This window comes from Dreissena polymorpha, chromosome 3 (genome assembly GCF_020536995.1).
Source record: "Dreissena polymorpha isolate Duluth1 chromosome 3, UMN_Dpol_1.0, whole genome shotgun sequence".
Classification (NCBI taxonomy): Eukaryota; Metazoa; Mollusca; class Bivalvia; order Myida; family Dreissenidae; genus Dreissena; species Dreissena polymorpha.
The window spans coordinates 34,739,602-34,762,859 of NC_068357.1; the positions used below are offsets into that span (position 1 = coordinate 34,739,602).

General features: G+C 35.3%; 1 protein-coding gene across 19 annotated transcripts in view; it reads right to left on the reverse strand.

Annotated features, from left to right (window-relative positions):
* Positions 1 to 23,258, reverse strand: part of LOC127873654 (serine/threonine-protein kinase NIM1-like) — a 66,185-nt gene that overhangs the window by 35,254 nt on the left and 7,673 nt on the right. For all 19 annotated transcript variants that reach the window (XM_052417565.1, XM_052417556.1, XM_052417557.1 and 16 more), the window contains exon 2: positions 5,282 to 5,743. In XM_052417565.1, coding sequence (XP_052273525.1) covers positions 5,282 to 5,558 — 277 coding nt within the window. In that variant the 5' untranslated portion in view covers positions 5,559 to 5,743. The remainder of the gene's footprint in view (positions 1 to 5,281; positions 5,744 to 23,258) is intronic.

The following is a 23,258-nucleotide window of genomic DNA, read 5'->3' on the forward strand; positions in this document are numbered from 1 at the left end:
GTGGCCATTTTCGGTCCAATTTTCAGGTTTTTTGGTCTTGAATTGTTTTTTTCCATTTTGGCTTTAAAAAATTGCATGCGTGTTATACATTGAGACGCGCTATAAGTTGATATATACGGTATTTGGTTTTCAAACGCATGGTCTTGGAAATACGGCCTTTTTTTTTAAATAATTAAAACTGTAGAAACTGGCAACACAATATATCTATATAAAAGCAAATAATGAATCCAGTCTTTCTTAGAATATTCATTGATGATGTAATAAAAAGAATGTAATATGTATTTATAATGTATAGATTATTTAAATGTGTTGTGTACAATACTGAGATTTTCAGACACACTGGGTACATTCCTATAATTGGTCTTGCATTTTTGGCTCATTCAATTAAGTAATGTCGTCTGAACACTCATACAGGGCTTTTATTTTAGAATGGCAGTGGATGGAAATTTCACAATATTGACACCGTCATTTCACAAATCTAACAAGGCCATAATACTTGACAAAAACGGCTTTTTTTGCGAAAAAATTGCAGTTTTGGGGCTAAAAACTGTCAAAAACAGCCATTTCACAATTCAAAATTTGAATTTGATTTCATATTTTACATAATTGAGACAAGATATTGACAGTGGTTAGGCTTTCCTATGGTGTGAAATAGAGTTCAACTTCAGACCAGTCAGGATATTGTTGATCTAAATGAAAGTGGACTTATTTGTTGCAAAGAAAAAGTACTATGAAATTTTTGCATTATTTAAAGGCATTTAAATATAATGCAAGTATTAAACATGCTTCTACTATACTAATTCTGGACAAACTGAATTAATTTTTTTTGGCAAATTGATAAATTCGCGTTTTTTACAATTTCCAGAAGTTCGGAAATCATTTTTCCACAATTTTTAAAAGTGTGAGAAAGTACGTGAGAAGGCCAGTGTTGCTACACGAAATCAGGAAAAAAGCCCTGTACAAATACATCAACCTATTTTACAAACACTATTTAAATATCCTAATTTTAATGGCTTTGATTATATGTTATTTAAATTAAATTATCCAACTTGTAAATAAATATTTTAAACAATACTGAGAGTTCAGTGTGGAATAAATGAACCAATAAATGAACTAATAAATGTAAAAAAAATATATAAATGAATATAAATGCCCTTTTTATTGATAAGATGTGTCTTCTTCCAGTGGTTTTTTTCAGTTTCGGGGGAAAGGTGTCAGGTCCCCTGAGGGGGGGGGGGTATTCACGCGTAAAAGGGGGAAAAGGGGAAATTTCAATGCTAAGCAAGTTACAGTACAAAATAAACTTTTAACACTATATTTCACCATACATGTAATGTTCATGTTCAAAGTTCAACATTTCTTGGCTTTGCTGCGAATTTGTCAATTATTCTGGCGACCTCCTCTTCACCAAGTCTCTCCGTGTGCAGACATAGTCTTATCAGGGACTCAAGTGTAGCTTCCCCAAGCCTGTTTCTGTGTCAGGGATGGAAATTAGTGGTTGCCCGTAGGCCCGGGGCCAGTACATTTTGGCCTGAGCAACTCAAATTCAAAAATTAATAGTAGTCTAGCTGGGCAACTTGCTTTTTAAGCTTGAAACAATTCAGTGCATTTTACTCCTATAAATATGAGGTTGATTTACGTCGACAGATTACGTTTAATTATTTGAACTAAGTGCATTTAAACATTTAATGAAATTGGCATCTGTGAGTTAATAATTAGTTTAATAAAATTCATTTATCAAAGCCAATGCAATGATTTAACTCAGACTTATATTATGACATAATACACAGAAAGTTTGTCAATTAAGCAATGTTGTTGTTTACTTATCTTTTATTTTATTTATAGAAATTCTTATATACACACAACCCTACATGTACATCGTACTGGGCCAGTGATTTTTTTTTTGCTCAAAATTAAACCCGAAATTCGGCTGCTTCCCAATCACAAAAATCAACAGTTTTTCCCAGAAATCTGACCAAAATTTCCCCCCAAAAAAGCCCAATTTCAACCACTTTTTTTAAGACAGAAATCTCTTATGACATCCTACAAAATATATAACTTTAATTTAGTCCTTTTTGTTGATAAATAATTCCCAAATTCGCCACTTTTATCGATTAAAAAATCCCTATTTGACCAGACTCCTTTTCCCAAAATGGCTAGAAAAAACTCTGAACATGCACTTAAAAACAAGTCTGTTTCTTTTAATCATATTTATAATGCTTAATTTTTCCCAATTTCATGGTTTATCGCGCTATTTTTCCCAATTTCATGGTTTATCGCACTAATTTTCCCAATACAAATGGCACAGGCTGTAACTAATAAAAGCAAAAAAAAATCACTGTGGGCTCGTTAGTCTTAAGCTGGGCAACCAAAATACTAAAGATGGTTAGTTTCCATCCCTGTGTGTGTTGTGCAAAGCAGGTTGAGAATACTAATCAGTCTTATTTGAAGAAGACTGACAACGTTGTGCTTGTTTAAACAGAATATCTTTTTTTTTAAGTTAAAACAATGAGGTATTGATTAAAATTGAATTACATTTCCGAGAGGGTAATTTTTCAAATATTAGGGGGAAAAATATAATAATAATTATACTCTAGAGATGGGGGAATGGGGCCGAATTACGCCGAATATTTCATTAAAAAAAACACTGTCTTCTGGGCCATCCTTATAAAAAAAAATTGTTTGGCATAACCCGACCGACCCACTCATTTGTTTATCTCTAGCGACCGGCTGCTATTTTGAAGGCAGACTGCGATATTAAATGTGTATTCAAATTATACAACAACTGCGCATAAATGACCCAATATTATCCGATTGCTGCACCCTTTCTCACGTTTAATTCGACAACGTCATGTCATGTGAAAGCGAGCTCAATGTTGATTGGCCAGCTACCATGTGCATTTCAATAAAGATAAGGTCAGCTCAAGCAATGTCTAATCGGGTACAGACCGGGTTTTGTTAATTGTACGAATTGCAAACACTTTCATTGAAACAAAGAGACAAATATAGAAAACCAGTCCGGATTAAAATGGCGGATGTTTTCAACAAAATTTTACTAGATTTTCGAATTTTCGCAATTTAGATTTTTCTTTAGCCAAATTCTCAATATATTTGCAAATGGTGCAGATGGCTCAAATTCTGAACGACAGCACGAGCATTGTGAACGTGTTATTATTGGAATAAATGCTCACTATTACAGGGCTCGAGCTGTCGTTCGCCATTTGCAAAAATGTAGCAAATTTGTCTCAAGAAAATTATAATTTACGAATATGCTAAAATCTCGTTAAATTTCATTGAAAACATCCGCCATTTTAATCGGGATTGTTTTTTTTTTACTTTTATTTTCTCTTTGTTTCCATGAATGTTTTGAAGCGCATATGGCACATGTAGCTGGCCAATCAACATTGAGTTCGCTATGGGGTAATATTGGGTAATTCATGCGCAGATACTGGAATACACAGTTGAAATTGTCGTCTACCTGCAATATAATGGCCCATGGCAAAAGTCATACAAAAAATAAGCAAATGAAAATAAGCGTAACACTCAATAAATTATTATTAAGCTGATCACTTTAAAACTTTCTACCGTCTATCGATCTGAATTAAAGGATGATAATTAAATAATTAGTTACATGTCGAAGATGTTACACCTTTCTGTTCTTAATTGAAATTTAAATGTTATAATTACTTTGTTGTTTTATACTCACAAACTATGCTATTGTAAAGTAATATGTCAACCAAATAGTATATTAATTGTGTATTTGCTAGGTTACTTGTTTTCATTTTCTGTAGTCAAACGATATGCACATTTTCATTTTTGTCGATTATTTTATATTTTCGATGTTCTTTATACAAAAAATAGACTTATAAATACATGTGTGGTGATATGGACGGTGCAGAAAAATATTTACCAATTTCCTTTCATGAGGCAGAACACTTGGAGCTTTATTTGATAATTACCTTTCAGTTTGGTATATGTCGGAGTTCAATTTCAGAAAAAAATATACTAACAAAAAAAAAATCCCTACCTACCTACCCACTCAAATTTACCTGGGTCGGGTAATGCCAAACAAACAATTTTTTAAGGATGGCCCTGTGGCACAGGCTAATCAGGGACGACACTTTCCGCTTTAATGGTATTTTTCGTTCAAAAGAAGTCCCTTTTTACTGAAAATCTAGTTTAAGCGTAAAGTGTGTCCCTGACCACACTTTACGCACATGTATTATGCCCAGTTTTCTCAGAACAAGACACATAATAAAATTGGATGGATGTTATTTCAGTAGACTCTCGAAAGGTACTGTGTGAAACAGTTTAAAACTGCTTTTTGTTTGCCAGCAGAGAAAATGAACTCTGACTTATAAACCTTTTTTTTTATTTAAATGATATAATATATGGACCCTTGACATGTTATTTATAATATGCAGTAAATTAGTGTAATAAAAGTGTAGAAATTGTTAAAAGTATGTGACAAATAAAACAAACCATTTAGCTCTACGGAGGATACGATTTCTTGAAGGAAGTAACTTTACACATTACATTACCAATCTAAACACAAGAATATCAATATGACTAAAGTTCAAAATACCTTATTTGTAAAAAATTCAAGTCTTACACATTTTATTAAAACATCTTATTTAGAGCATTCAAAATGATCCCACATACAAAAAGCGTTTTAAGCCACACACCTTATTTGGCATATTAAATTTAAGTATAAATCAGAAACAAAGTTTATCTTTGCCAAATAGAATATATCTTACAAGGTACAAATCCGTCTTTTTGCGCTTTACAACTTAAAAATAATCGCGTTTGTCGAAATGGACGTATACGTCTAGAAATCTTACTTAAGGTTTTAAAAGTGCTACCGTTTGAAAAATAATTAATTGCTTGCTAAGTAGGCTATAGATTTAATTTTTACCAGTACCAATTAGAATATATCTGGTGGTTACAAGGTAGAAATCTGTCTTTTTTTGCGCTTAAAAACTTAAAAATAATCGCGTTTGTCGAAATGGACGTACACATGTATACGTATAGAAATCCTACTTTCGGTTTTAAAAGCTGTTTGAAAAATAATAAATTACTTGCTAACTAGGCTACAGATTTAATGACAACTTTGCACATTTTCAAATTTGATTTATATGTATTGATTACAATGTATTTCATTTCAAGGTGTGTGGCTTTAACGCACAGTTGTGGGCTATTATTCAAAATAACACTCAAATAATTGTGAAAATTTAAGTAAAATTCAAAAACCTTTTTTGTAAAAAATTCAAGTTTTACAAACCTTTTGTTAGAACATGTATGCCCATCTTGACTTGGGAGAAATTCCCGCTGCCCAGTTCGCCCCGGATCCGGTAGAAACCGATTCTCTTCCCGAGCGTGATTTCCTTCAAAACTCTCGGATCATCGCTCAAGTCTTGGGAGAGACGTTCAAAGGGCGTAATTTTCCTTTCTGGCTCGACCCTTTCAAGACTGTTTCTATTTTTGTTCTCGTCGGCCCCAGTGCCATTTTCGGTGTCCCCTGACCCCCCATTTTCCATGATAAGCTCTTCTAACACCATAGACACTGAGTGATCATAACTGCCTCCCTACAGCAAGCATCATCATGTTTCTAAGAATACCATTTTCCCATCAGTTTTAACCACCATCACATTTTGTTCAGGTTTTTTTCTTGAAAGAGAATCTGTTTGCTTAATCTGTTCCAATCATCTACCAATCTATCGATGATCTGTCAGATTGTCTAAACCTGAAATGATAAAGAATGTTTGCATTCAGTAAGAGCATGCTTTTCTCCAATGCAAGTGTGTTTTTGTATCCAAGTAAACATGTTACATGATCTTGAGGAAACTCTCGGTTGCTGCTAATGATTTTCAATGTTTTATGCATAGCTCTGTACAATCCTGCAATGTACCACAGTATCTATCCAAGATATTATCGGTCATGTAGCTGAACACCAACACATAAAACTTCTTCCAAGATTTTTGCTACAATAGAAAGCTGATATGCCATTTAAATTGCTTTTTGCTAATTGTGGTTTGTGAATTGCTGATGGTTTTTTTGCAAATAAATCAAGATAAATGTAATCACCAGGAAGTCAATACTTCTACACAACAAACAAAACCCTTTATTTCAAAATGATTCTGGCCTACTGTGAGGTGGGAAATTTTATTCGAATTTCATTGGATGCTTTACAAAGGTCAGATTAGGTGAAAAGCTGGGAAAAACAGCTACGCCAAAAAAATATTCCATGTTCCATCATTTCATTACATAAACTTGAATAGATTGCCATTTACAATGCAATAAGCTAAACGCCTTTCCATAAAAAAAATTGCAAATGTTTAAGCGCAAATCACAAAAAGCAATCGGATTTACGCAACTGCTTTCTATACCCAACACAATTTTTCAGTTCTGTTTAAGCACTAAAACAAACAAGAAACCGTCTGAGACGGGTGATGCTCCCCAAAGGTTTTTTTGTCACAATATTGCACTATATATTCAGATAAAAGGAAACATTTTGTGGGGCATAACTTTGGACAAAATAATGCGATGGATGGTTTAGCAATTTAAAAATTTCAAAGGGCCATAACTCTCTAAATAAATCATCTAACAAGAACCCACTAATATCATGCGCATCTCCTCAAAGTAGTTAAGCTTCCCATAAAGCTTCATTGAAGTCCAGTCAGTAGTTGGGGAGAAATAGCCCTGACAAGAATTGCACTATATAAACAGTTTATAGAAAATTTCAAAGGGCCATAACTCTGTGAAAAATCATCCGACCATAACTGGCTGATAATATGCACATCTCCTGTTGGTAGTGAAGCTTCCCATAAAGTTTCATTGAATTCCCGTGATAAGTTGCTGAGAAATAGCTCGGACAAGAATTGAAAAATCATCCGATCAGAACTGGCTGATAATATGCACATCTCCTTTTGGTAGTGAAGCTTCCCATAAAGTTTCATTGAATTCCGGTCATTAGTTGCTGAGAAATAGCCTGGACAAGAATTGCACTATATGTACAGTTAATGGAAAATTTCAAAGGGCCATAACTCTGTGAAAAATCATCCGACCAGAACCCGCTGACAACATGCACATCTCCTCTTGGTAGTGAAGATTCCCAAAAAGTTTCATTGAATTCTGGTCATTAGTTGCTGAGAAATAGCCCGGACAAAAATTGTGCACGGACGGCGGACGGAAGGACGGACGGACAGACGAAGCGGCGACTATATGCTCCCCAAAACAATTTCGGGGGAGCATAAAAAGTTTACACGACAGAATAACTGACCAAACCTTTGGAAGCTTAATTATGTGCAGCCAATGAAACAGGTCTGGCCATAATACTTCATGATTTCCAATATTATCAACAGAATAAGGATAATTTTAAGCTAATATATTGTACAGCGGCTTATAAAGAGCATTCAAAATTATCTCACGCACAAAAGCCTTTAACAAACAGTTTGGGACTACAAATTAAAAATAACACTAAAACTAGAAATGGCGCGGCAGAGGCCGACGCGTATCCCCACGCCGCATGTTTGACCCAGGGGCACCCCAGGGTTGGTAATGGGGCCATGCATAGTTGAGATTGACCGTATTGTCATAAGAGAAGTTCAGTATCATTTAGGAGTGAATCCGTGTAAAAATAAAGAAGTTAAGTAAAAGGCAATTTGGGTGGGTGTGGCTTCAAGAGCAACGTGCTGAGCGTCATTCGATATGGGTCTGAGTGCTGGAAGACCACTGCTACCATCGAGCGAAAACTGGAAGTCTTCCAGAACAAGTGCCTACGACGGATCATGAAAGTCTTCTGGCCAAACATGATCACGAACATGGAACTGCGTCAAAGAGCTGGCGCAAACAGCATCACGGAGACCATTGCTTTGAGAAGATGGAGATGGCTAGGCCACGTCTGCAGAATGGCACCCGACTCGCTACCCAGGGTGGCACTGAGATGGACTCCACAGGGGAAAAGAAAACATGGACGACCGAAAGAGACGAGAGCTCAAGAACAGAGGCCTCACTCTGCAGACAGCATCCGCAACAGCAGCTGACCGACCAAAGTGGCGCTCCCTTGCCGTCGCCTCAAGAACCAGATGGCGCAGAGAGAATTGAATGAATGAAATGAAATGTGGCCTATGTGGGCGGGGCGCCACAGGGTTGGTAATGGGGCTATGCATAGTTGAGATTGACCGTATTGTCATAAGAATAGTTCAGTATCAATGAGAAGTGAATCAGTGTAGAAATGAAGAAATTATAGTAAAAGGCAATTTTGTGTTGTGTGGCCTATTTGGGCAGGGCGCCCCAGGGTTGGTAATTGGGCCATGCATAGTTGAGATTGACCGTATTATCATAAGAGAAGTTCAGTATCAATTAGAAGTGAATCGGTGTAGAAATGTAAAAGTTATAGTAAAAGGCAATTTTGGGTGGGTGTGGCCTATGTGGGTGGGGCGCCTCAGGGTTGGTAATTAGGCCATGCATAGTTGAGATTGACCGTATTGTCATGCATAGTTGAGATTGACCGTATTGTCATAAGAGAATTTCAGTATTAATTTGAAGTGAATCGTTGTAGAAATGAAGAAATTATAGAAAAAGGCAATTTTGGGTGGGTGTGGTCTATGTGGGCGGGGCGCCCCAGGGTTGGTAATGGGGCCATGCATAGATGAGATTGACCGTATTGTCATAAGAGAGGTTCCGTATCAATTTTAAGTACAAAATTTTGACAATTTTCACATGTGAGAAATTGAGTCTCCATTCCCCTTTATGAAAAAACTCCCTGAATCAACATCAATTAATTAATTTAACCCTTTACCCCATAGCTACGTATTTTGACGCATTTGTAGTCACTTACAAAGTTAAATTTAACTAGAAATGGCACGGCAGAGGCCGACACATATCCCCACGCCGCATGTTTGACCCAGGGGCGCCCCAGGGTTGGTAATGGGGCCATGCATAGTTTAGATTGAACGTTACTATTGTCATAAGAGAAGTTCAGTATCAATTAGGAGTGAATGGGTGTAGAAATGTCATGAAGAAGTTATAGTAAAAGGCAATTTTGGGTGGGTGTGGCCTATGTGGGCGGGGCGCCCCAGGGTTGGTAATGGGGCCATGCATAGTTAAGATTGACCATATTGACATAAGAGAAGTTCAGTATCAATTAGAAGTGAATCGGTGTAGAAATAAAGAAATTATAGTAAAAGGCAATTTTGGGTGGGTGTGGCCTATGTGGGCGGGGCGCCCCAGGGTTGGTAATGGGCGATGCATAGTTGAGATTGACCGTATTGTCATAAGAGAAGTTCAGTATCAATTTGAAGTGAATCGGTGTAGAAATGAAGAAATTATAGTAAAAGGCAATTTTGGGTGGATGTGGTCTATGTGGGCGGGGCGCCCCAGGGTTTGTTATGGGGCCATGCATAGTTGAGATTGACCGTATTGTCATAAGAGAGGTTCAGTATCAATTTGAAGTGAATCGGTGTAGAAATGAAGAAATTATAGTAAAAGGCAATTTTGGGTGGGTGTGGTCTATGTGGGCGGGGCGCCCCAGGGTTGGTAATGGGGCCATGCATAGTTGAGATTGACCGTATTGTCATAAGAGAGGTTCAGTATCAATTTGAAGTAAATCGGTATAGAAATGAAGAAGTTAATGTAAAATAACCTAAAAAAATGAGTGAAATTCTCTGACCCGGCCCCACCCCAACCCCCATAACTTTTGACCCAGGGGTCAGATCAAAATTCCAAATAGTGCAGGGTCGCACATATGCTCAAAGCTACCATGTGTGTAAGTTTCAAGGTTCTAGTGCTAATAGTGTAGGAGGAGATAGTGGCCAGGACGGACAGACAGACAGATAGACGGACGGATGGCGGAGATGACCACAATATCCCCACGCTTTTTAAAAAGCTTGGGGATAATTAAAGACTTTCTTACCATATTCAAGTTTTAAAGGCTTCATTTCAAACCCTTAGATACTGATGAGCAGCAAACTGCATTAAACCTGAACAGACTGCAAGATACTCGCAGGTTGTTCTGGTTTTATGCTGGTTGTAAAAGCAATTTTCACTTTGCTTCTTATGGGGAAATGGTTATTGATTACAATCAAAACAAGGTTACATTCCACTGATATACTAGCCAGTATGCAGACTTTAGAGGAGACCTATTGTCCTGAAGACCATCTAACAGATAATTGCTTCCGCCACTTAAGTAATGCCATACTCAGACTGGATTTATTGCACTAAAATTGTGTTTTCTCAAGGAAATGTCAATAAGAAGGAAAAAAAACACTAAACATTAACAACCCAAGACTATTTGAGTCGCATTCTTAGAAAACTGGGCATAATGCATGTGCGTAAAGTGTCATCCAAGATTAGCCTGTGCAGTTCACACAGGCTAATCAGGGACGTCACTTTTCGCCTAAATTGGATTTTTGCTAAGAATAGACTTCATTTAAACAAAAAATGTCATACAAGCGGAAAGTGTCATCCCTGATTAGCCTATGCAGACTGCACAGGCTAATCTGGGACGTCACTTTATGCACATACATTATGCTCAGTTTTCTTAGAACACGACTCATTTTTAGTTGATGGCCTGAGTACCCACATTACAAAAGATATTTGGGGTATGTGGTAAAAGTTCAAAAAGAATGTAAATTAAATATCCTGTATATACAAAAAGTCTATAGTGCCCTTAAGCTGAGTTCTACGGATTGTCGAAAACTTTTCCATTAGTTTACCAAACCTTTAAACATTTCCTTAATATTTTACAGGAAACAAGGTTTTCCTTAAAATTTAATTAAAAGTCACCTAGGTTTAACACAAACATGACCCAGATTCAAACTTTGCCTTAATATTCACAACATAAACATAAATTCTGACCATGTTTTATCAAGACGGAGTAAATAATGTGGCCTATTGAGCGGTTTCAAGGTATTTTTAAGATGTGATTTAGTGCAAACCTAGTATGCTAATTAGGCTAACAGTTAATTGACATGCCATTAGATCATTTGCATTTCTTAAAATATCTTATTCATGTCATCTTGGTCGCAAGTGTGTAGAAAATGTGACACAAGTTACACATTTCCCTTTAACAGTTCATTTACCTCGATCTTTAAAAGTACAAGCTTATTCTGAGCTTTTGACATAATTTTATCAAATGTTAAAACCAATAATTACAAGATATTTGCAACTGAAAATGCCTCATAAACTAACAGAGGAATAAGCCTTTTTCTGGAAAACGTTACTTAACCCTTTGCAAAGGCCTTTAAAATTCAGCTCCAGCGCTTTAAGGGTTAAAGAATGTGCGTTAGGTGTCGATTAAGATTTGTCTGTGCAGTCCACAAAGGCTTATCAGGTACAACACTCTCCGCCAAAACTGAAGACTTTCTTTAAACAAAATATACAATCAAAGCAGACAGTTTCTTCCATGATTAGCCAGTGCAGCCTGCAAAGGCTAATCTGGTTAACCTGTGTGGACTGCACAGGCTAATCTGGGACGACACTTCACTGCATGCTTTAAACCCAATTTTTTCACAGCAAGACTCTTTTTCAGAACAGATCTAGACAGAGGTGGTAATCACGTGATAGTCAAGATGGCGACGTCCATGCCAAGACAGTTATTTTTCGCCATTTTATACCCGTCATTACCTTTGTTAAATGTTCAAATGGCGCTTATTTCATATTGAAATTCACTTTAATCTTGACTTTACTCACCGCAAATTTTCTTAGTGGAGCTTTCATTAGGTCATCCAGCTCAGAAATTTTGCAGCAAGTAAAGTCGTGATTAAGAGCGAATATCAACACGAAATAAAGGCTAGTAACTGTCTTGCTTATGTTGCTGGAAAGAAAATGTTAATTTTACAAATTCAGCAGACAACATTTAAGCAGACGACAAATTTCCCAGCATGCAAAGGGTTAAGTGATTATCCCTCTGCTAGATCAAAATATCAGGTTTCTGCTCCCTGTTCCTGTCTGCTTACCATTCCAGCCTCTCTGAAATGGTAAACAAAAGAAAGTTGGAAATGTTTTGAAATTTTATGTATTTTTGCAAATATACAATTGCACAGTTCTTTTCTAAGATACCTGTAGTTCAAGTGTTAACAGTTAGTCTAATAAACTTCTTGGATATAGCAATTTATTTGAAAATGTATAAGACTTGTCGAACTTTCCACCTTGCCCAGTTTTAGCAACACCCTTTACCTTATAAATGTGATTCTAGGCCTTTCCCCACCTCTGGACTGCCATTAATGACATGTATGCAAGAAAAAAAACACTTTGACACATAAACATGATATAGAGAATAACAGTTTACTGATCTATATATGTGTTACTGTAAAATACAGCCAGGCTTGCCACTGTAAGAAGCTGATTTTTTACTGCGAATCAATATGTGGTTTGACAGTTGATGTGCTAATCATAGCATGAATGTTTGCAATAAATATTTGCAAGATAAGTTTTTTGCTTTTTTTCGTACTTTGTCTAAAATATAGTGCATCTTAGTATCAAGGTGTTTGTTTTATTGAATCAGATTCTATTCTACAAACATGATGACTTCATAGTTGATTCCGAGTTATATGACCTACCTCCAAAATTGACTGATATATATTGTTGTTGACATGAATGTTTAACAATTAAATCATGTCCCTTTATATCATTCAATCATGTATAAATGTTGTGTTAAGATAAAACCAAACTAAGGCTCATTCAAAAGTTCTCAGACACCCCACATTAAATGTCTACTTTGTAAACCTCTAGGCAAGGAAAACTTGTGTGAATTTTAAAACTGTGAAAATGACCTACAACCATTAATACAATGTATAGGAATAATATGCCGATCCCATGTTAATCCGCAATAAATGAAACCAATCAGTTATTCATATTTGTCTCCATAGTTACCTCAGTAAACACAATAATTAGGATAAATGGAAGCTGTTAAGCAAGTAAACAATTAATTGAGGCTTAGAGTCAAAACTGCTTTTATTAGGATAAAATTATGTCATTGTAAATGGGCACATTATTTCCCAAAACATTTGGTGCCATCCAAATCTAGACATAATTATATTGATATGAACAAGTGTGTTTGCTGAAGAAAATATGCATTTAAATTATATTTGACTTTGACTAAATGAATAGATAAATGTGAATCAAATGATCACTAAATAGGCTCAGTGTACAAAAACAATTTGTATCACATAATTAAATTTACCTACCAATAAGAGCATATTATTTGTATCATTCTTCAAAACTTCATCTAGTGATCTAGTTTTTTTGACACACATGACCTAGCTTTGAACTTTGCCTAGGAATTGGCAAAAATTGAATTCTGACCTAGTTTCATAAAAATTGTGCTGTAAATGTGACCTCAATAATCGTAACACTGTTTTTTAAAGATTTTTACCAGTTGACCTAGTTTTGAACACACATGACTCAGATTCAAGTTTAGCCTAGCCCTAGATATTGTTTAGATAAACATTCTGACCAAGTTTTTTCATGATTAAGGCATAAACGTATCTTCAAGAGTGGTAACAAAATTTGACATTGTAACCAAAGTTTTGGATGCACATGAGCTTGAACCACACTTGGCTAAACAATTGTGAAGTTATATAAACATCCTGAACAAGTTTTATCAAGATTGAGTCATAGAGTGATAGTATGTGTTTTAATAAGATTTGACCTAGTGATCGAGTTTTTGGATGCACATGATCTAGTTTCACATTAAATGCATTCGGACCAAGCTTCATCAAGATTGGGTCATAAATGTGGCTTAATCTAGTGTGATATCAAGGTTTTTCTAAGATTTGACCTGCAGGCACATGACCCAGATTAAACCTTGGCCATACATTTGCAAGATTATCTCTGTGAGCAAGTTTCATCAAGCTTGGATGAAAAATGAGGCCTCTTGTGTGATAACAAGCTAAAAGTTGGCAACACATTAGCTCAACCAAGAGCACTTTGCTCAGGTGAGCTAAAAACTTCAAGTTGGTGTTTAAGGGAACTTTTCACTGATTTTGACATGTATTGATGTTTGTCATTAAATGCTTTATATTAATAAATGTACAGATTGGATCTAAAAAGCTCCAATAAAAAAACAAGAATAAAATCAAAGAAAGAAAAAAAAGTTACCCTTAACTGGGCTCGAACCGCTGGCCCCTGGGGTAAAAGTCTAACCCTTAGACTACTTGGCCTTCCGTGCTCATACCATGAATGCTGTATTTTATACTTTATATAAGCAATCCTCGTAGTGTCACAAAATATAATGACAACAACAGAACTCTCCAAATTATTCAATTGTTTCGTGTTGCAACACTTAATAATTTTCAGGTTTTTAAGTGGTCAAAGATGCATATAAAGGATATTTTAGAAGATGGTAATTGTTTATTATTACTGTTTCCTCACAAATATCATAACTTCAAAAAAAAAAATGTAAATCTGATACATTTTTTATTATTTTGTCAATTAACAAAAACCTGAAAAGGTCACTGTAAGCAATCATTTAATAAAAAAAATATTTTAAAGATTTTACTCATTATTTGTGAAATACACTCCTGTATTCACCAATGATATTTTTTCCCTTTGAAGCATTGAAACACAATTCCACATTAGCTGTCAATATTCCCTTTATGAGATATTCGAGAAACACACATGACAGCAAACAATCTCTGAAGCAACAGTTTTGTTTGCTCACCAGACAAGTCAGCATACAACCACTCAAGTCCAGTGTGACAATCCAGATTTCTATACAAATATTGACTGTCAACACAACCCTGGACATCTGCGAAAAGCACACAAACATTGTTGATAAATGGCTAAAGTGATCCTAGCTGAGCCAATATCGATACAATTAATGACCATTTAAAGGCTTTGGTTATGTGCTAATCACTGCTGAAAAATCAGGCCAATAATCACAATAATATAAATAGCTTTCTAAGATGTAATTGCAAACTATGTTCAGAGGTCTTTCTCTCTTTGATGTTTTTCGGCGTAGCTGTATACGCCAGCTTTTCACCTTACCTGACCTTTGTAACTGTCCAATAAAATTTAAATACAATTTCCCGCGGCTAGGTCAGAATGAATACACTTCATTTATCTCATAGGCTGATTTGAGCATACCGACAGAACATTGGAAACATGTCCGCGTCTTTGTAACACTGTTTAACTGCGTGTTCAGCATGAAACAATTTTATCTCTAATGAAAAGGCTTAATAGATAGAACAGTTTTACACTCAATCTCACGTAAATACAGTTTGTGCTTGCACCTTTTATTTTCAGAGGATTGCTAGCGCGATAGCATTTTTACGTAAAGGCTATGTTCTCATATTTGGTACTGACTTCCATATTCCTGTCAACATGTTAACATGCAAAAGTATAAAGAGCACTGGAAGCGTGGCCTCACTTTAATGTATGCATTTCAACCCGCGAGGTATCAGGGTCAGTTCGCGGCCAGTGTGTGTGAATGTCAAAGTTTATTTACAGGTCATCGCTGCTTCTTCATAACTACCTTATGTGCTGACCTGAGTTTGTGGCCAGTAAAATAATCATTATATAATAAAGACACTATCGCGTGAACTAAGTGAACTTGAATTTTCTTTAGACCAGAATGATGTTAAATGAAGATATACAGCAATATAATTATGGTATGTCAATAATAGATTCTTAATGTGTTTTCAACAATACCATGATGAATATTATTTTTATTTAATTTATTTTCCACCATATTGACTAATGTATTAAGCATGAGCGCGATGATTCTCGATACTGTTAATAATCGAATCAAATAGCAATGCCCAACAAACCACAAAAACAGGTTTGTTCGAAGAATGCGCGTATAAATATTTAAAATATGTACGGATACTTCGCGTGTGGCCGGTTGACTCATATGTTTTAATTTCATTTCCATTCTTCTTTTGGTTTTCTGTTTTGTTTCTATAGGTTTATGACCAGCAATATGTAATACTGTACAATAAGCCGCGAAAACTCCGCGTAACATCCCGTACTGCGTGTGATGCAGCTAAGAACTGCACAGAAAAAGACATTCGCTATCCTTGATCTCTTTCATTGAACTCTTTATCTTTCACAAACTCCTACCACAATCAACGCCGTATATCTTTTTTAAAGATATTTCTTGTTTATTGTTAAATTTAATGTTACAACATGTATTGTATGTCACGAAAGTGTCAAATGAACATTTGTCATGTAAGGTCACAATATAAAGAATACAATTCATATGCTTTTACTTTTGTTTCTTAGGACAGCAAAACAACCTTCCTATTCCATGATTTCTTTCATGGCTTTGTTCAAATTAACCCTTTGCATGCTGGGAAATTTGTCGTCTGCTAAAATGTCGTCTGCTGAATTTCTAAAATTAGCATTTTCTTCAATTTTTTTCAAAGAATATTATCAGAATAGCAAACAGTTTGGATCCTGATGAGACGCCACGTTCTGTGGCGTCTCATCTGGATCCAAACTGTTTGCAAAGGCCTTCGGTTCCCGCACTGAAAGGGTTAATACTCCTACAGATACTGGGTACTTATCTACCATAATGTATTGTTCAGTATTTTGTACAAACCTACCATATTTGTGTATTTCGACATATTCTGTTATGATCTGCCAGTAATTTAGAAAAAAGTTTGATTCAACACTTTTTCAATCTTTATGCATTTATAAAGAAAGTTTGTAGTAACATGACATGTTTATATAATATACAAAGTATATTGGCTGGGTACAATTATTTGATGTATTAAAAATAAAATATATTTAAAGTAGTTTATCTTTAATGGACATTGTATCGGCTAGCACCCTGAAATGCATAACAAAAGTTTATTTTTCTCAATTATGAGAATCAAACAGAAATTATGTGATATAATAGTACTAGGGTGTAAAAGCAAAGGAAATTAAATGAACGATATTCTGAAAACCTTAAAACCTTCAAAGTAGCTATAGCCTTTTGACCTCAAAATGTAAACATTGCAAAGGATATGAAATGGCAAAAATTTTGAATGAACTTTCAAAATTTCTATAGCCTATTTAAATTATCTCAAAATGTACACATTGCTGGACCATACAAACATACGAGTAACCGCTTGTTTTCCTTAATAATTGTTAAAATCATATAGATGTCATTCAAAAAGAAGTAATTGCATAATAAAAAGGCATCATTTCAGAATAATGTACAGTGTGAGACTCAAATAGTTGATCTCCTGCTGTGTAGGCAAACACCAAAATATGTAAAATACTTGTAAAGGCGGTAATTGAAGATATGGACTGGGCAAACAGGAATAGTAAAAACTTGCCAACAAAATACATGTAAATTGCAACATTGGCAAATATTTATTAACAAGGAAGATAAAGAAATGGATTCTCTGACTGCATACAGTTCAAGAAAGATGTGTGCTAATCCTTTACCACTTTGAAATGTATTTAACCCTTTTCAACTTAGATACATATTTAATCCTTTACCACTTAAATACATATTTGACCCCTTTCCACTTAAATACATATTTAATCCTTTACCACTTAAATACATATTTAACCCTTTTCCACTTAGATACATTTTTAATCCTTTACCACTTAAATACATATTTAACCCTTTACCAATTAGATACATATTTAATCCTTTACCACTTAGATACATATTTAATCCTTTATCACTTAAATACATATTTAACCCTTTACCACTTAGATACATATTTTGATGTGTTTGTAGTCTATTAGATTGTTTATTTTAATTAAAGGCCTTTCTTACTAGATCCTAAGAACACTGTATTATGTGAATTGGGAATAAGACATCAAACTGGGAATGGGCATCATTTTGGTGATTTTCTCAAACAAAACTATTTATTTCATGATTTAAACTTATTTTTGTACTATTTTATCTATACTTCAAGCTTAATAAGCAATTTTCTGTGACATTTTCATAAACAGGGATTGTTGTTTTTTATAATTTGAACTGTATTTTTAAACTGTGTTCATGCGCCGCATGAACACAGTTTCATTAAATTAGAATTTAAAAAAAATCCATAAAAAATCCGGTTTTATAGTAAAATCAATTTAACTGATGTTATTACATATGCATATGCAAGTTTATGTTTTAATTATAATTTGTAAAACTAAATAAATACAACTTGTAAAGCTGCATAATATGCACTGTTAAAAAAACTCAATTTATTCTCAAATTGATGTCTTATTCCAATTTCACATAATACTGTGTTTAAGATACTGATGAGCAGCAAACAGCATAAAGCCTGAACAGACTGCGAGTTACTCCCAGGCTGTTCTGATTTTATGCTGTTTGCACATAGCCATTTTCAATTTGCTTCCGAGTGGGAAAGGGTTAATGAAAGATTTGTTTTTAGATATTTTAAAGACAGAAATCAACTTTCAAATGTCAGCTAAATTGAAACAAAATGCATTTATATTATTAAGGTTCATAAGTGCTGGTTGTCCAAAGGCATGCAAAGCTACAAACTTTGGCCAGAATTTATCCACACTTCAAGTCCACACTGTCAAAAATATGATCTTTTAAGGGATCTTTTCACGCTTTGGTAAATTGACAAAATTGAAAAAAGTTGTTTCAGATTCGCAAATTTTCGTTTTAGTTATGATATTTGTGAGGAAACAGTCATACTGAACATTAACCATGGTCTAATTTACCCATTATATGCATCTTTTGACGATTTTAAAACCTAAAAATTATAAAGCGTTGCAACGCGAAACGATTGAATAATTTGGAGAGTTCTGTTTTTGTCGTTAAATTTTGTGAAACTACGAAGATTGCTTATATAAGGTATAAAATACGTTAAGTAAGTGTACTCGGCGGAATAGCTCAGTAGGCTAAAGCGTTTTTACTTCAGGACTCTGGCAGGACTCCAGGGGTCACTGGTTCGAAACCTGGTCCGGGCAATGTTCTTTTCCTTTTTTTAATTTTATTCTTGATTTTTTACTGGAGCTTTTACGATCCAATGTTTACATTTATCGATATAAAGCATTTAATGAATAAGTTAAAAAATGCCAAAATCTGTGAAAAGGCACCTTTAACAAGTAAAATTAATAAAAGGTATAAAGGATAATTTAAAGGAATAGGTTGCATTATATTGCAGTCAATAACAAACCGATTGGAGTTCAAAACCTTTTTGCCTTAAACACACAAAACTTTTAAATGGAAAATTAACAGGAAAGTGCTGAATTATAGAAAGGTTAATAACCAATGGCTGGGAGTTCCAAAGCAGTAAATATAACACAATATACTTTATGGTTTGGTTAAAGAAAATTCATGAAATGTAAATATTTGCCAAAAATTTAGATAACTTGTGATAAAAGTCCAAATTGACAGAAAATAATTCAATGCTTATTTATTGGGCATGAGTTCTAGCTAAAGTAAATGACACTGACAGCTATACCACAGACAACTGTATTGTTTGTGAGAAAAACATTAAAGGGGCCTTTTCACAGATTTCAGCATGTATTGAAGTTTGTCATCAAATGCTTAATATTGATAAATGTAAACATTGGATCTTAAAAGCTCCAGTAAAAAAACAAGAACTAAATCAAAGAAAGAAAAAAAAGTAACCTTCAACTGGGCTCGAACCGCTGACCCCTGGAGTAAAAGTCTACTGCTTTGAACACTGGGCCATCCGTGCTCATACAATGGGGATGCATTTAATACTTTTTATAAGCAATCCTTGTAGTATCACAAAACATAACAGCAACACAACAGAACTCTCCAAATTATTCAATTGTTTGGCGTTGCAACGCTTTATAATTTTCAGGTTTTGAAATCGTCAAAAGATGCATACAATGGATACTTTTGAGCATGGTAAATGTTCAGCATAACTCACATGTTCCCTCACAAGTATCATAACTACAACGATTTGTGAATCTGAAACATTTTTTTTCATTTTGTCAATTTAGCAAAACGTTAATAGGCCCCTTTAAGTTAAGGTAAGGGTTAATGTTTTCAAGTGCTTTAGTACAAAAATTGAATAAGTGCAATCAATGGTAGCTTTAAACAGACGATATTCAGTAAATCAACTCAATGCGTTGTTTTTGTCAAAATGTCATGCTGAAATTTTGCCCCATTCCCGATCATAATAACCATCCCAAATGACTAAAATTATCATTTGAAAGTTTCAAGTTGTTTATTTCCTTAGCTAAAATGTAAAATTTACATGTTTTGAAACAAAAAACAACATCCATGTTACAGAATTTTCTAAATATAGATCCATAACTAAAGATTTATCAAACATATACAATAATTTTTAAAATATGAAGGTGGTCGAAATTATAGGAATGATCAATGAAAGAAGGCATCACCAGCTATATGTAGCTCAGCCTCTGCGAAAGTATGTAAGCCCTTGAATTAAGTCAGCAACAATGCACAATTTATGAAAAATTTCTAAAAGGAATTGCAAAAATTTCAGGTGAATTATTAATTTTTAATTTACAAGCCAGTAAATTCAAATGTGGACAGCTGTAACAATTTTGGGGTAAGTTGTTCAGCAATTGACAAAAAATAAATTTTCCAATAATCTTCCCAAAATTGAACAGTCAGGAACATTTCTTCTCCACATGGGTGTGCTATCAATATCCCCTGCAGTGAGGTCACATTTCATTGTGACAAAAATTGTACAAAGTGCGATTATTTAACTAGTAGTAACTATACTGCTAGTGTTTTAAAGAATTTCTGATATCAACTTCAAGAAACAAGCATTTGTAAGTATCTGACCAAACAAATTGTGTTTCAGCATTACAATACACAAAATAAATAGAATGTCTGGTGAATACTTTTGTCTGACAAACACTTTTTTTCAGCCAGTACACCAGGTATCGAACAATCAATTATACTCAAGTGTTGTCTATAATCATTTGAGTAGCCACTTATATTTTCAAAGTAGCCAGTAACTAAGAAGAAAACAGACATTTTTTGTACTATTTTGAATTTATATTCTGAGGAAAAGTAGCCGTCACCAAGATTGTTAATATCAATAACCTCTCCAACACCCATAACCTCCAGCATGATATTGAAGCTGCTGGTCGATGGGAGCAGGAATGGTTAATGAAATTCCACCCTGAAAAATGCAACATCCTCAATATTACTCAAATAAGAAATCCTATAATCTTCCAGCGCCCTCACACTACTTTGGGGGAAGGGGTCCGCAGCCCTTAGGAGGGGGAATTTTCGCTGCGTTTCCCTTTTTGGGGGATTTTTTTACTTACTCTCTCATTATTACATTTGTACATGTTTGCACTAAATTCATTGCATTTTTTATAATTTAGTATGTTTGAAAAGATTAAATTGAAATAGAATTGAGATATAATTATCATGAGATGAGATACATCTTTCTATAAAAAAAAGGGGGAAAAAGTATACTTTTCAGGTGGGGGACTGCCGCCAAAATTCGGCGGCAGATTTGATAGATTGAGGGCCCTGTCTTCTCATTTAAACTACATGATCACATCCTTGAAAAAGTAAATCATGCCAAATATCTAGGTCTTAAACCCCAAAGTAAACTCAAATGACATAAACATATAAACTAAATCACTGATAATGCAAACCAGGCACTAGGATTTCTTCGCCCCAACCTCAAAATTAGCACCTCAAAAGTTAAAGATCATGCTTACAAAGCAATAGTTAGGCCTAACTAGAATACTCCTCCAGTGTCCTGGTGCCCACATACAAAAGCTCAAATAAAAAAACTGGAAAGCTCCCTGAATTGGTCCACTCTTGAAACAAGCAGAACAAACTTTCATATAATCATGTTAAATAAAATTATCCACCATATAGTTGCCGACTCACTCCTCTTGATAATCTTCTTGTTCCTGTTGACCGACTCACTCCTCTTGATAATCTCCTTGTTCCTGTTGACCGACTCACTCCTCTAGATAATCTCCTTGTTCCTGTTGACCGACTCACTCCTCTTGATAATCTCCTTGTTCCCGTTGACCGACTCACTCCTCTTGATAATCTCCTTGTTCCCGTTGACCGACTCACTCCTCTTGATAATCTCCTTGTTCCTGTTGACCGACTCACTCCTCTTGATAATCTCCTTGTTCCTGTTGACCGACTCACTCCTCTTGATCATCTCCTTGTTCCTGTTGACCGACTCACTCCTCTTGATAATCTCCTTGTTCCCGTTGACCGACTCACTCCTCTTGATAATCTCCTTGTTCCTGTTGACCGACTCACTCCTCTTGATAATCTCCTTGTTCCTGTTGACCGACTCACTCCTCTTGATAATCTCCTTGTTCCTGTTGACCGACTCACTCCTCTTGATAATCTCCTTGTTCCTGTTGACCGACTCACTCCTCTAGATAATCTCCTTGTTCCTGTTGACCGACTCACTCCTCTTGATAATCTCCTTGTTCCCGTTGACCGACTCACTCCTCTTGATAATCTCCTTGTTCCTGTTGACCGACTCACTCCTCTAGATAATCTCCTTGTTCCCGTTGACCGACTCACTCCTCTAGATAATCTCCTTGTTCCTGTTGACCGACTCACTCCTCTTGATAATCTCCTTGTTCCTGTTGACCGACTCACTCCTCTTGATAATCTCCTTGTTCCTGTTGACCGACTCACTCCTCTAGATAATCTCCTTGTTCCTGTTGACCGACTCACTCCTCTTGATAATCTCCTTGTTCCTGTTGACCGACTCACTCCTCTAGATAATCTCCTTGTTCCTGTTGACCGACTCACTCCTCTAGATAATCTCCTTGTTCCTGTTGACCGACTCACTCCTCTTGATAATCTCCTTGTTCCTGTTGACCGCTGGTGATGCTGATCCAGACTTAGCAGTAACTATTGCTTTAGACATGATACAAACCTCAACAGACTCTTATAAATTATCATTCTACCCAAGATCAGTAATGCAATTGAATTCACTACCTCCCTATATACATGAGGCAACTACAGTAGAAGTTTTCAAAACCTTTACTCCTGTGGCTGTCATTGTCCCCCTTATCCAGCTGTAAACACTTAAAAATGTAAATAATTGTAAACTAGGGATGGCAAAATTATTCGAATAATTGAATATTCGATTGAATGGTCAGCATTGAATAATAAAAATGATATTCGCATTTTTTTCCAAACGTAATTTCACCAATATTTCATGACCTGCGAACCGCTTACTAAAAAGCAACCGAAATCACTTGGGAGTAACATGTTTGACGTGACGTTCTTCTTGTCAAACTGATAACGCGGCTCGTATCAGTGTTGATTGCACAATGCAATATACACGCTCTAAGAAAGGCCCCGACTGTTGTATGCCAATGGGATGCCAATTTACGGT